At 43.0% G+C, this 12,424-nt stretch overlaps 1 protein-coding gene across 4 annotated transcripts in view; it reads left to right on the top strand.

Moving 5' to 3' along the window:
- The window catches only part of LOC146547154 (kalirin-like), a 58,000-nt gene that overhangs the window by 11,048 nt on the left and 34,528 nt on the right, over positions 1 to 12,424 (top strand). For 3 of the 4 annotated variants that reach the window (XM_085265839.1, XM_085265837.1, XM_085265836.1), the window contains exons 4-22: positions 710 to 902; positions 1,754 to 1,977; positions 2,215 to 2,539; positions 3,197 to 3,319; positions 3,409 to 3,600; positions 3,712 to 3,843; positions 3,928 to 4,062; positions 4,156 to 4,248; positions 4,520 to 4,642; positions 4,720 to 4,836; positions 4,926 to 5,000; positions 5,089 to 5,211; positions 5,335 to 5,387; positions 7,288 to 7,435; positions 7,520 to 7,716; positions 7,810 to 7,907; positions 9,923 to 10,086; positions 10,178 to 10,297; positions 10,888 to 10,967. In XM_085265839.1, the coding sequence (XP_085121965.1) occupies positions 710 to 902; positions 1,754 to 1,977; positions 2,215 to 2,539; positions 3,197 to 3,319; positions 3,409 to 3,600; positions 3,712 to 3,843; positions 3,928 to 4,062; positions 4,156 to 4,248; positions 4,520 to 4,642; positions 4,720 to 4,836; positions 4,926 to 5,000; positions 5,089 to 5,211; positions 5,335 to 5,387; positions 7,288 to 7,435; positions 7,520 to 7,716; positions 7,810 to 7,907; positions 9,923 to 10,086; positions 10,178 to 10,297; positions 10,888 to 10,967 (2,715 nt within the window). Of the gene's footprint in view, positions 1 to 709; positions 903 to 1,753; positions 1,978 to 2,214; positions 2,540 to 3,196; positions 3,320 to 3,408; positions 3,601 to 3,711; positions 4,063 to 4,155; positions 4,249 to 4,519; positions 4,643 to 4,719; positions 4,837 to 4,925; positions 5,001 to 5,088; positions 5,212 to 5,334; positions 5,388 to 7,287; positions 7,436 to 7,519; positions 7,717 to 7,809; positions 7,908 to 9,922; positions 10,087 to 10,177; positions 10,298 to 10,887; positions 10,968 to 12,424 lie in introns of all 4 variants that reach the window. The other variant, XM_085265835.1, reaches the window with a different exon arrangement.

The following is a 12,424-nucleotide window of genomic DNA, read 5'->3' as shown; positions in this document are numbered from 1 at the left end:
CGGATCCTGGCTTCTCTCTTTTGTCTTCCCACATGTTATAGATTTGATTTCAAGATTTTCCTCATCACTTTTAAAGCATGTCTAGCCCCGAGCCTTATAGCAGAAACGCTGAGACTAAATGAGCCAGCTTGTAGCCTGATAGCCTCGGGTGGGTCCTTTTAAAATTGTGCTTTTGCAGGACCCCTCCACCTAGAATGGCCTCACAGAAACAGTCAACGACTTTAATTTGCTTAAAACTTTTATAGAGTTGGTTTTTGTCATTGAAAATGATATTGTCTTTTATGTCCCTTGTCTGGTTGTCATCTTTCAGATGTGCTGTTTATTACATATGTTCCCTCAGTCGTCACTGGCGTTTGTTTATTCTCCTTTTCTTTTTGTTTGAGTATTTTGTTTTTTGATTGTTTGTTGAAGCACTGTGTAAAACCTTTTGTATTTTGTATTTTTTTTTATTTTAATGCACTATCAGGAAAAAATCCAGTAAAATGCCAAAAAATAACAGTGTAAATTCCTGTTCAGGAAATTCCAGTTATCAAGTCATATCCTCAAATAGTATTTAGCATCTTTGACTTAAGCTATCTTTAAAGAAATGTCTTAACCAGCCAAGACTTGGAGGAGCTACTACTACTAACTAACATGGGTCAAATCTTTGTAGAAAAAATAGTACCTGGATCGTATTACCAGCTTTTGCATCTGTGTGTCTTTCTGTCAGTGAGGATGTGCGTGCTCGTGGCTTCACCGTGGTGGTGGACATGCGCGGCAGTAAGTGGGACAGTGTGAAGCCAGTACTGCGAACGCTGCAGGAGTCATTTTCCTCCAACATCCACACAGCGCTGCTCATCAAACCTGACACCTTCTGGCAGAAACACAAGACCAACCTGGGCAGTGCCAAGCTCAGCTTCGAGGTGCGTTACTGCACAGTGAAGATCAGCTGTCATTACCTTAAGTGCCAGTTCTCCTGCTGATGCCACCTGAAGCGCTTCTACAGGCAGTACTGTTAAACTGAGTGTACTGACTTTTAAATGAAGTATTACTACAGCTAAGAAGAGTACTGCTCCACTGACTACTGTGCCCAAGTGAAAAACCACTAATGTTAGATGTTCTTCTAAAATTACCCCTTTATCACATACTAACACTACACCTAAATGAAGTGCTCATGTTACAGAAGTTACTGCTACTACTTACAACCTGTGTGTACTATAAGATAAGATAAGATAAGATTACCTTTATCAGTCCCACACGTGGGAAATTTTTTTTGTCACAGCAGGAAGTGGACAGTGCAAAAGTTATATAGCAAAAATTTGAAAATAATAAGAATAAAATACTGTACACAACTGTACAGAATAGAATAAAATAAAATACTATATACCGTTGAATAAATAGAATAAAATATACAATAGCATAAAAATAGAATACAAATGCTTTATACAACTGAGTAAAAATACAACTTTGTCAGAAAAAGAGTATTGCACTTAGTGTCATTGCACACGTGTGGATGTGTGTGTTTGATCAGTTGGAGTCTTTGTTGTGGAGTCTAACAGCAGTGGGGAGGAAAGACCTGCGAAATCTCTCCGTCCCACACTGTGGGTGCCGCAGCCACTGAAGGAGCTGCTCAGTGCTGTCAGAGTCTCCTGCATGGGGTGGGAGATGTTGTCCATCAGGGATGACAGCTTAGCCACCGTTCTCCTGTCTATAGTACAACTACTCAGTTCTTGACATTCCCCTGCAGTATGCAGTAACCTGTTTCTGTCTCCAGACAAGCCTGGTGTCCGTGGAGGGTCTGTCCCGGCTTGTCGACCCCTCCCAGTTGACCTCTGACCTCGGCGGCTCATTGGAGTATGACCATGTAGAGTGGACTGAGCTACGCCTGGGCCTGGAGGAGTTCTCAGGGGCCGCCACACAGCTGCTGGCCCAGCTGGAACAGCTAGAGGCCGGACTGAACCGCATACCAGAGCCGCAGGATGTTGATGAGGCCCGCAAGTGAGTGTTTTTTTTTCTCTCGTGTTTACCATATAATCTTAACCGCTTACCTACAAAATTACACACAATTCCAGTGAGATTTCATGAATCTTCCGAGTTGGCGCACAGGCAAAGAAAGCACCCGTTAGATTTTGGTGTGGATCTGGAACACTTCCTTTAAAACTGCAAACCTTCTTGGCAAATTAGCTCTTTCAAAGGTCATTAAAGCCAAGTCTCCCTCCATGTTTCTCTCTCTAGACTTCTTGAGGAACATGGTCGTCTCCGTAATACTATTGCCACAGCACCAGTTGATGCACTTGACCGAGAAGGCCGGTGTTTACTCCAACGTATGCGCCTTGGCCCTTCACACGGTGACACCTCTAATGAAGGTGGTGGGGGTGGCGGCAGCCATGGCAGCTGGCTCTCAGGTGGGGCGGACTTCCAGAGCGTGGCTCCAAAGGTTTCGTCCCTGCTGGACCGACTGCAGGCGGCTCGCACCCACCTCCTGCAGAGCTGGAGTGACAAGAAGCTGCACCTGGACCAGGCGCTGCAGCTACACCTCTTTGAGCAGGACGCCACCAAGGTGAGGTTTATGTTGTGATAAGCAAGTATGAAACCTAACGGGTTGGAAGCAGAATGAAAAAAAAAATTTGTTTGCTCTGTTAATGTACGTGCTGTCACATTTCTCGAAAGACTGACTTAAGTTCTGGGGGGTTCTCCCATGTGTCGACAAACATCATGTTTGTTTTCATGAGAACAAAGCTGCAAATCACAGTTGACAGGTTGCAAATTAGGTGACATGTGTTTCAGGCAGGAGAAGATGTCAGCCCTTAGAGTAAAGTACAAAAATGAATAAAGATTTTATAACGATCCTTCTCGCAGAGTTAATGTCTGTTGAGCCTCTGGATGGTAACACTGGAAATGGTTTTTTGAGCTACTTTTGCATTGCCTAACCTCGCTTTTTCACACATTGTTTGGCATCCTTTACATTAAGTTTGTAATGAGTTTCATGGTGCTTAAATTAAATGCAATAACTTTTGCACCAAGTTTGCCATCTTTTATGATGCTCTGCATTTCATTGTATTATGTATTGTGTCCATCAAATTTAAGTTTTCAATCTCTCACTTTCAGTTTGATGTCCCTTACATTAACGCTTCTTAATCTTTTGTTTTATTCACATCAACCTTAGCATCCTGGACAGATAGCTTGATGCTAACCTTTCTGTCTCCCTCTGTCTTAGATGTCCGAGTGGATCGGTCACAGTAAAGAGCTGTTCATGCAGAGCCTGGTGGAGGTCGGTCAGAACCACCAGCACGCTGTAGACCTCCAGACACAACACCAGCACTTCACCGCCAACTGCATGGTCAGTCAGCGAGTGCACATGTATTTGTGTGTGTGTTTATGTACAGAGTGATTTTAATGAGCTGAATCAACATGTTTGTGTTTGTGCAGAATGGCAGCGTGAACGTGGACAGTGTTGTCACTGTGGCGGCGAGGCTCGCAGAGGCTGGTCATTATGGTGCAGAACGGATCGCCATGGTTTCATCAAAATTACAGGAAGACTGGAAGTCCCTGACCACGGCACTGGAAGAGCGCAGCAACACGCTCGCCATGGCAACCGGCTTCCACCAGGGGGCAGAACAGGTGACCCATATTGATTTATATTACCATACTTGTCTCCTCTTATATGACACTGCAACAGTCAGGTGATGTTCTCATGTCAAAAAACCTACTTGTCTGTCTCTCCCTGTTTAGTTCCTGCATCGGGTGGAGGGCTGGGTTCAAGTGTGCTCTGAAGGGTCACTGCCATCGGCGACAGCAGAGCTGGAAGCTGCTGTAAAAAAACACCAGGAGCTCAATGAAGAGATCTCTGCAAACTACACACAGGTACATGCCTGTCTGTGCTCTCAAATCCTGTGTGTGCTAGACAGCTGTCTGTCTCATTGTTTATCAACACCTGTCCTTCTTCAGGTCAGCGAGAGCGGTAAAGCATTACTGGATGTCCTCCAGCGCTGCCCAGCATCAGATTCTGACGAATCAGTGCCCAAACCTGACTTCACTGCCGCCACACACAGCATCATGGGAGTTCTCCACCAAGTGATGCAGGTATGTCCCTCCGTGACCTGTCTCACATCCTCCACATCCAATGTGCAGACAGCAAGATACGTGGAGTGATACAGACTGTCTTCTGTTTTGCAGGGTCACCATGAAGTGGAGAGGGCATGGCAACACCGCAAGCTCCGCCTCCATCAGCGCCTGCAGCTGTGTGTGTTTCAGCAGGATGTTAAACAGGTATGACCAAAAAATGTAGATGCTGATCCAGTTTGGAATATGGATGTATATTCAGAGCCAGATTCTGAAGAATCCACTTCAATGTCCAAACTAAAATTCTTATAGCCACACATTATATTAAATGTTAGGGTTTCTTTGTTTTATAAATTATCTAAAATCTTAGATATTTTTGTGCATTTGTATAATCAAAGTTGTGTACCATTCAAAAATTCTGAGCTCAGGAGAAAAAAGATCTGAGATTCAGGTTAACCTCCACATGTCTGTCTCCCAGGTGTTGGACTGGGTGGAGCAGCATGGTGAGGTTTTCCTGAACAAACACACTGGCGTGGGGAAATCTCTGCACCGAGCACGAGCGCTGCAGAAACGCCACGACGACTTCCAGCAGGTCGCACAGGTACCATAGGCTCAAGACCCACATATAGTTGATCTTTAAGTGCAGCTGCAGCATCCTAATTTCTTCCTCTTTCTTAGAACACATACACCAACGCGGAGAAGCTTCTGGAGGCAGCAGACCAGCTGGCTCAGTCTGGAGAGTGTGAAGAGGAGGAGATTTACCAGGCGGCCCGAGACCTGGAGCTCCGCATGCAGGTGTGTCTGTTGAAGGGAGGGGAGAAGGCGGGGCTGTGTTGTAGTTTATATGCTGTGAATGTGTGGTTTACACTTTTTACATATCACAGGCCTTTATCCAGCGTGTTGAACAGAGGAAGCTGCTGCTGGATCTCGCTGTGTCTTTCTACACGCATACAAAGGAGGTAATACACATTGACACACACTTTGTAACCACTCGTCAGAGGTAATATTATTAACAGTAGCTGGTCTTCCTCTCTTCTTCTCCTCCAGCTCTCAGCGTGGATGGATGGACTCCAGAAACAGCTCTCCTCAGATGTCCTCGTCTGCCCAGACACTGTGGAGGCTCTTCAGACTCTCATAAGCCAGCAGCAGCAGCAACAGGCCAACACACAGGTAACAGCCCAGCTGTGACCTCTGACCTTAAGTCTAACCCTGTCATAACAACCTAACACCCGCACCTGACCCCTGATCACCTCTAACCCTCACACTAACCCGAGCTCTAACCCTGACCTACAGGAAGCTGCGATGAGTGTCATCCGAGAGGGAGAAGACCTCATCCTGCAACTGAGGTACACACACACATACACAGTGGGTGTGTTTGTTTTAAGCCACAGTGCTGCACTGCTTACTAGTGCATGTCATTATTGAAGATCTAGATGTGTTCTGCAAACAGCTCTCTGAGCCTGTCTGGTCTGGTCTGTGTGGCTTTGTTTGTTTTACTTGATTATTTAGAAAGTCCATATGCACCAACTTTGTGAACCAAATGTTGTGTTTTTCGGGTCACGTAGAACGTGTGTGGGTTTTCTCTGGATTATGGGGAATGTGTGTGTGTTTGTTTTTCGAGTTTTGTGAAATGTATGGGTTTGTTTGTTTTCTCTTCTATGTGGATTACGCAGGTGCTTTTATTTTCTGGATTATAAAGAATGTTAATGTGCACCTTAGGAATTTGTATCAAACAAAGTGATTACCGTATCTGTACAAGAAGTGATGCATGAAAATGAAGACTGTATTAGTATATCAAAGGCCCCAATTGATAGTGAGAAGAACTATTTTCTGATGAGGTAAAACACAATATTGTGCTTAAAATCACAAGAACAGCCTTCACCCGAAGTGGATTATTTGCTGGGAGGTGTTAACAAATGCCGACATGGTGCTGAGTGAGCCTAAGAAGCAACTGGAAACCAAACATTCTTCAAAGAGAAACTTTACCCACTTCTAAAGTTCGCTGTATCAAAACCTGAGGCAGTAAGACTGCTTGTTTGTTGCTTTATCTGAAACTGTGTGATAAGGATGTGTATGCACGCTTGTAGAGTTCACTACAAAATATGTATCATGCCCAAGACTGTTTTGATTAAATAGTGAAGTCAGAAGAATTGATCATATGGATCAGTTGTTTATGGGTATAAGTACATCTTAGCTTTGAAATTTCGCTTGCCCCTTGGTGTGCATTGAAAACAAAAAGTCTGAAAACCACGGAGGTAGATTATGTTAAGTTTGTGTAGAATTGATTGCAAGACGAATTCTGTGTTTGGGAGAAATTAAGAAATTCATGAATTGAAAATGAACTGGTCTCTGTGGTAAAAACACAGTTGACCATAAAGGTAAAGCTGTTGATTTACTGTTTGATCTGCATTCCTACGCTCACCTGTGACCACCAGCTGTGGGCAGTGATCGAAATAATGAGATGAGAATGAGTGTGTCTGGGCTCTCCCTTTGAAATAGGGTGAGGTAATTAGAGAGGAGCTCAGAAGAGACTCACTACTCCTTTTTATTAAAAGAACCAGTTGAAATGGTTCTGGTACTTCACTAGGACACCTCCTGGATGCCTTTAAGGTGCATGTCCAATTAGGAGCAGACCCTGGGGCAGAATCTAGGTGCTGGAGGAGGTAGCTGGGTTTTTGAGTCTCTGCTTAAATTGATGTCCTAACTAGCCAGTCCTGCGTGACTGGGTAAAAAACGTATGGATGAAAATGTTTATTACTACACACAGAACTAATAAACAATAATAAAGTGTTAAGTTCTTATTTCCTGGGGGAAAAGAGTCCAAATGTTCCATGAGTACAGTATATAATGATCTATATATGACCCTTACACTCTTGTGTTTGTTTGTGGATTTAATTGTTGTGTTGGCATTTGTTTTCACTAGACAGGGCAGTTAAGAGGCCTGTGTCATGCTGATTTCTATTATAATTATAGTTGTGTTTGTTTTCAGGTTTACATAGACTTTGTGTTTGTTCTTTATGGCGTTTTGCAGCCTGTGTATTTGTTTCAGTGTTCATGCAAACTCAGAGGCCTGCACTGGGTGTTGGTGGGTGCCTTTGTGTAAGATTTGACTAATGTGTGTAGGTGCATTTGTTTTTCGATTTGTATATCCTGCAAGAATGTATTTATTTTCAGGTCAGGGCATTTTTATTTGTAGCTTTTTGAATGTTTACATATTCCTATAACGAGTGGGTGGGTTTGTTTCAGGCCCCAGGGCAGCTCGGTGGCCCATGTGGAGTCAGTGCTGCAACAGCTGGAGGAGTCTCACGTTCAGTTGGAGGAACTTTTCCATCAGAGGAAGATCCGACTTGATGTTTACTTACAGCTGCGCATATTGCAGCAGTGCACGCTGGAGGTTCATTTACATTCTACTTTTCCATACAAATTTTCCCTCCTTGCGTGAGGTTGGAAAGGTGAACTTCATGATTGTGTTTTCCAGGTTACTGGGGAAATGGACGCCTGGAAACAAGACCTGCAGAAACAGTCCCAGGACTTCTCCACCGAGAAAATAGCATCAACAAGGCTAGCAGATGCAAACCAGGACAAGCTGGCCCAGGATAAGTTAGCACTGGGTCAGTCACGTCTAGTGGAGACGACCCCCGAGGCACTAACATTAGCACAGCAGCGCATTCACAGGTAAGCGGGCCAAGATGATGTCATCGCCCTCACTCGACACAATGATAACTCTTGACGCAGGCTTTGATTCATAGATTGGTGATTGAATTGCAGGCACATGGAACGAAGGCTGGCTATGAACAACATGATTTATGAGGTCATCCAGCAAGGCCATGACCTTCAACAGTACATCACAGAGGTTGTGGCATCAGGTAAGAAATTCACTCTCATGTAGTTTACTTTTGCTGGCTGAGGCAGTCAATTAAACTGAAACATATCGACAGAAACATACATCATGTTCTTCAGTGACGTAATGTCGGCTTTGAAAAGGGGACCCAAGATTGAGTCCTGTGGTAAGGCACAAGAAATGAAAGGTGACATGAATTTTGAATTTAAGAGGTTATTAATGGGCTGCAGTAAATACTTTAGTTTAGGGGCTCTTCAGTCATTAGTGGGGTTTTATTGTTAGCAGCTGAGAGGTTTTCTCTATAGTTTCCAGAGATAGGGTTTGGGGACATAAAGGTATTTAATAAAATCCAGGTAATGTGGTTTACAATACCTAAGAGATTCTAAGATCTGTGTATGGACACCATGAATAATGCCACGGTAGACCAAAGCCCTCATGAGCTCCCCATAGTTATAAGTAAGTGGTACTGATTTCTGATAGTGTATCACTGATGTGCTCCAGGTGTCTTAAAGTGTTTTCTAGTGATCCTTGAGTGTGTTTAGAAGTTACTTAGGGGATTGTGGAAATCCCTTAATTGGATTTTGCTTATTTATTTAATTATTCTTTAAGGGATTTCTAAAGAAGATTGCTAGTGGCTGGGGATATTCCCTCAAAGAAAGGACCTTGAGACATTTCTGTTAATCATGCCCTCAGTGTTTTAGTTAGTGTCACCCTGTGGGGCTCAGTAGTTTCTGAAGTAATTGTGGGTTGTGATTTTTAACATTTCCATGGGGGGCTCCAGATATCTTGGGCGTCTGGTGATCATTTGAAGGTACTCGAGGTTCCAGAGATCCCTGACAGTTATGTACCCGAATAGGTTTCCAAGTACAAGTATTAATTTTTGAAATGTGCCAGTTCAGAGGTTGCTTTATGATTTATTATGATAATTCTAATATTTGACCTGGATTATAATTTCTTTAACCAGCAAGGTGGATATTATATTTGTTTACACGAGCTTTATATATTAACTTAACCAGCTCAGTACTGACCTGTCTAGGGTCAGGGTTGGGGTTGGTTTTAGCCAAATAGATGTTACATTTCAATTGTTTTATAACATTTCAGACATTTCAAATGTTTTATAGTTTGTGTGGACGTTCACCAAACCCAAACAATAAGCCTAACTCTATATGGGTCGCTGTTCACTGCGAGAATATTAAGTGGTTAAAAAAAACTTTAGCATGTTCTGTAATGTCTGCAATAAAGTACTGCTGCTGCTGAGTATGAAATGCAGTGTGACTGAATTAAATTTAGGTATTTCATTTTTCATTTAGTCAAGGACCGAAGAAGTTGTTTCCAGTCACACTTTGAGAATCTTGTCTTTAAAAGGTTCTGTTGGACTGGTTGGTTTGCAGAGACAACTGAAGGGGTAGTGATGATACTGAAACAGGCTATGTGGTCCTTGAAGTGCTTCCAGGTTTTCTGGTTTCAATCCAGGGCTTGTAGCTGTACTTGAGGGGGTTTTGGCTTTCCTTGAGGGGCTAATGAGGGCTTTGATGGCGTCAAACAGCAAAGCTGGCAAAAGGCCGAACGGGCACGAAGCAGAATAGTGCAGGACAGTTGCAATACAATGGCATGTTGATTATGTTTAACCTCCACAGAATAGAAGAGAATTGAATGCAGCAGAATAAAATAGAAATCAGTCAGCACATTTCATGCTCCTGCGTAGCCTCCGTCTGACCACTTCAGTAACACAGTGATGATATTAGGAGGGAGAAAGGGGGGGGGGGGGCACCGAGGATAATGGGGGAGGGGGGAAAGGGGGATGGGGTTGCCATGGAAACTGTTCTCTGAAGCACACAGCTGGTCCCCATAGAAACCAGCGTATTGAATTTGCCATGGAGACACACAGACAAAACCTTGCATCGGTTCATGCATCCATACACATATGAACAGAGATATACACAAACAGCTGTCTTAATGTACTTGTGGGGATGTTAGCAGCCAAAACGCCGTCTAGGTCTAAAATGTGTATCTCTATGTATGTGTGTGTGTGTGTGTCAGGTATCGAGCTGTCCGAGGCAGAAGGAGGAATCTCCTCTCAGGTGGAGGAGCTGCAGCACCTCCTGCAGGACAAACAGAAGGAGCTGCAGCAGATTGCAGATCTCATACACACACATCTGGAACAGAATCTGCAGCTGAGACACCTGCAGAGCCAGGTTAAACAGGTAACACACACAGATGAACATGTGCCAGCTGCCAAGTGGGGACTAAAGGTGATGATGCTGACCTGTATCCGTCCCTGTGTATCTGTCTCAGGTGCTGGGTTGGATCTCTGAGGGGGAGGTCATGTTATCTTCCTGCATGTTGAATTCCAGCTGTTTGTCTGAAGCTGAGCAACTGCAAAGGGAGCATGAGCGCCTCCAACAGGCCATAGAGGTTATTGCACACACAATGCAAACTGTACACTCCAATTAGAAGAAGTAATAAAAAGGAGAATTATTAAATGGCTTCTACATCAAAACTATGCTAAGATATCAGGTTTCTAAACAGCATATAAATATGGATTTTCTCCACTCTACAGAAAAAAATATAGAAACATCTCTTAACAGTTTTTCTAAAAAAAAAACACAAGACAGTAACAAACACTAAAAAAATATCTGTTCAGTATTTTAAGAAGAAAGTATTTACAGCCTTACCATAACATTGCCCTTTCTGAGTAATTTACATATAGATGTATAGATGTTAATATGTGTGACTGTTCTTCAGACTTCAGGTTATCACAACATGAAATGCATCAAAATCTGAGCAGCTTACCAGCTCAGCTAAATGGATTCCTGTGGGAAACCCTGCATGACAGCGAATAAATGACCCTGCCCTCATGCAGAGGATGAGTCTGATGTGTTTGCAGTCCATCACAGCAGTCAGCTTTAGAGGTTACCACAACAACAGGGACTCTCACACACAAAGTCCTCCCGACGGATTAACGGAAATGAAGTGAATGTGCTGTGCCTTGTCTTTTTCTTCAGTCTCTCCTTCATGCTGACTCCCTGCAGAGGACCCACCAGGTGGCCCTGGCTCTGCAGCAGAGAGCAGAGCTCTTGGTCAGGTTAGTTAATCTATTATTATTAATGCTAATTAGCTGCAAATATCAAATTATTAACCACTGGTCTCATTAATTTCCAGTAAAATCTGGCTTAAAAACATTTTTATAAAGTCTTAAATACAGACATAGCAATGCTTTATCAAGTACATAGTAACCCTTTGTACAAATAATAATAATAATAATAATAATACATTTTATTTGAGGGCGCCTTTCAGAAACCCAAGGTCACCTTACAAAAAACACAATTAATAAAAGGAACAATAGTCATAAAATACATAAAATAAGTTAAAATTACAAAACAGAGCGTGACAACAGATAAAATCAGCATTAAAGCGAGTAAGCCAGTTTAAACAGATGTGTTTTGAGCTGTGTCTTAAATACGGAGAGGGAGTCAATATTTCTTAGTGCAGGAGGAAGAGAGTTCCAGAGCCGAGGAGCAGAGCGACTGAAAGCTCTGTTCCCCATAGTAATAAGGCGTGAGGACGGAGCAGTAAGATGAATAGCAGATGATGATCTGAGAGTGCGGGAAACAGTGGTGATATGGAGCAGGTCACACAAATATGAAGGAGCAGATTTATGGATACACTTGTATGCAAGAAGTAAGATTTTAAAATTTATCCTGGCTTCTATGGGCAACCAGTGAAGCTGCTGAAGAACTGGGGTAATATGAGCACTTAACGGAGTGCAAGTTATGACCCGAGCTGCAGAATTTTGAAGAAGTTGGAGTTTATGAAGGGACCTTTTAGGGAGACCAAATAGGAGGGAATTACAGTAATCAATACGGGATGTACTAAGACTATGGACAAGGATGGCAGCAGCATGGGGAGTAAGGAAGGGACGGAGTCGGTGAATATTACGTAAATGGAAGTAAGCAGACCGTGTTATGTAATTAATGTGAGACTGGAATGAAAGAGTATTATCAAGTATGACACCCAAACGCTTAACCTGAGGGGAGGGAAGGGTGGGAGAATTTTCAACGTTAATGGAAAAGCTGTGGGATTTGGTTAAGGTAGATGGTGTACCAACAAGTAAAACTTCAGTTTTATTACTGTTAAGTTTGAGGAAATTGGAGGAGAACCAGGATCTAATCTCAATAAGACAGTCTGAGAGGGAGGTAGGTGGGAGGGATGAATTGGGTTTAGAAGAAAGGTAGAGCTGGGTGTCATCGGCATAACAGTGAAAATTTATATTATATTTTCGGAATATATAACCAAGAGGAAGCATATAAATAATGAATAAAAGAGGCCCCAATACTGAACCCTGGGGCACACCAGCAGAAACAGGATAGAGAGCTGAAGAATGGGATTTAGGTTGGATAAACTGAGTGCGGTCTGAGAGATAGGAGGTAAACCAGGTAAGTGGGGTATGACTAATACCAATGGAAGCTAACCGGTTCAGGAGAATATTGTGAGAAATGGTATCAAACGCCGCACTAAGATCAAGAAGGATGAGAATGGATA

The sequence above is a fragment of the Mchenga conophoros genome, linkage group LG23, assembly GCF_057382185.1.
Source record: "Mchenga conophoros isolate Kocher_MC1m ecotype Shallow Benthic linkage group LG23, M_conophoros_male_GT1.1, whole genome shotgun sequence".
Classification (NCBI taxonomy): Eukaryota; Metazoa; Chordata; class Actinopteri; order Cichliformes; family Cichlidae; genus Mchenga; species Mchenga conophoros.
The sequence above is the reverse complement of the archived record's forward strand: the minus strand, read 5'-3'. Positions and strand labels throughout refer to the sequence as shown.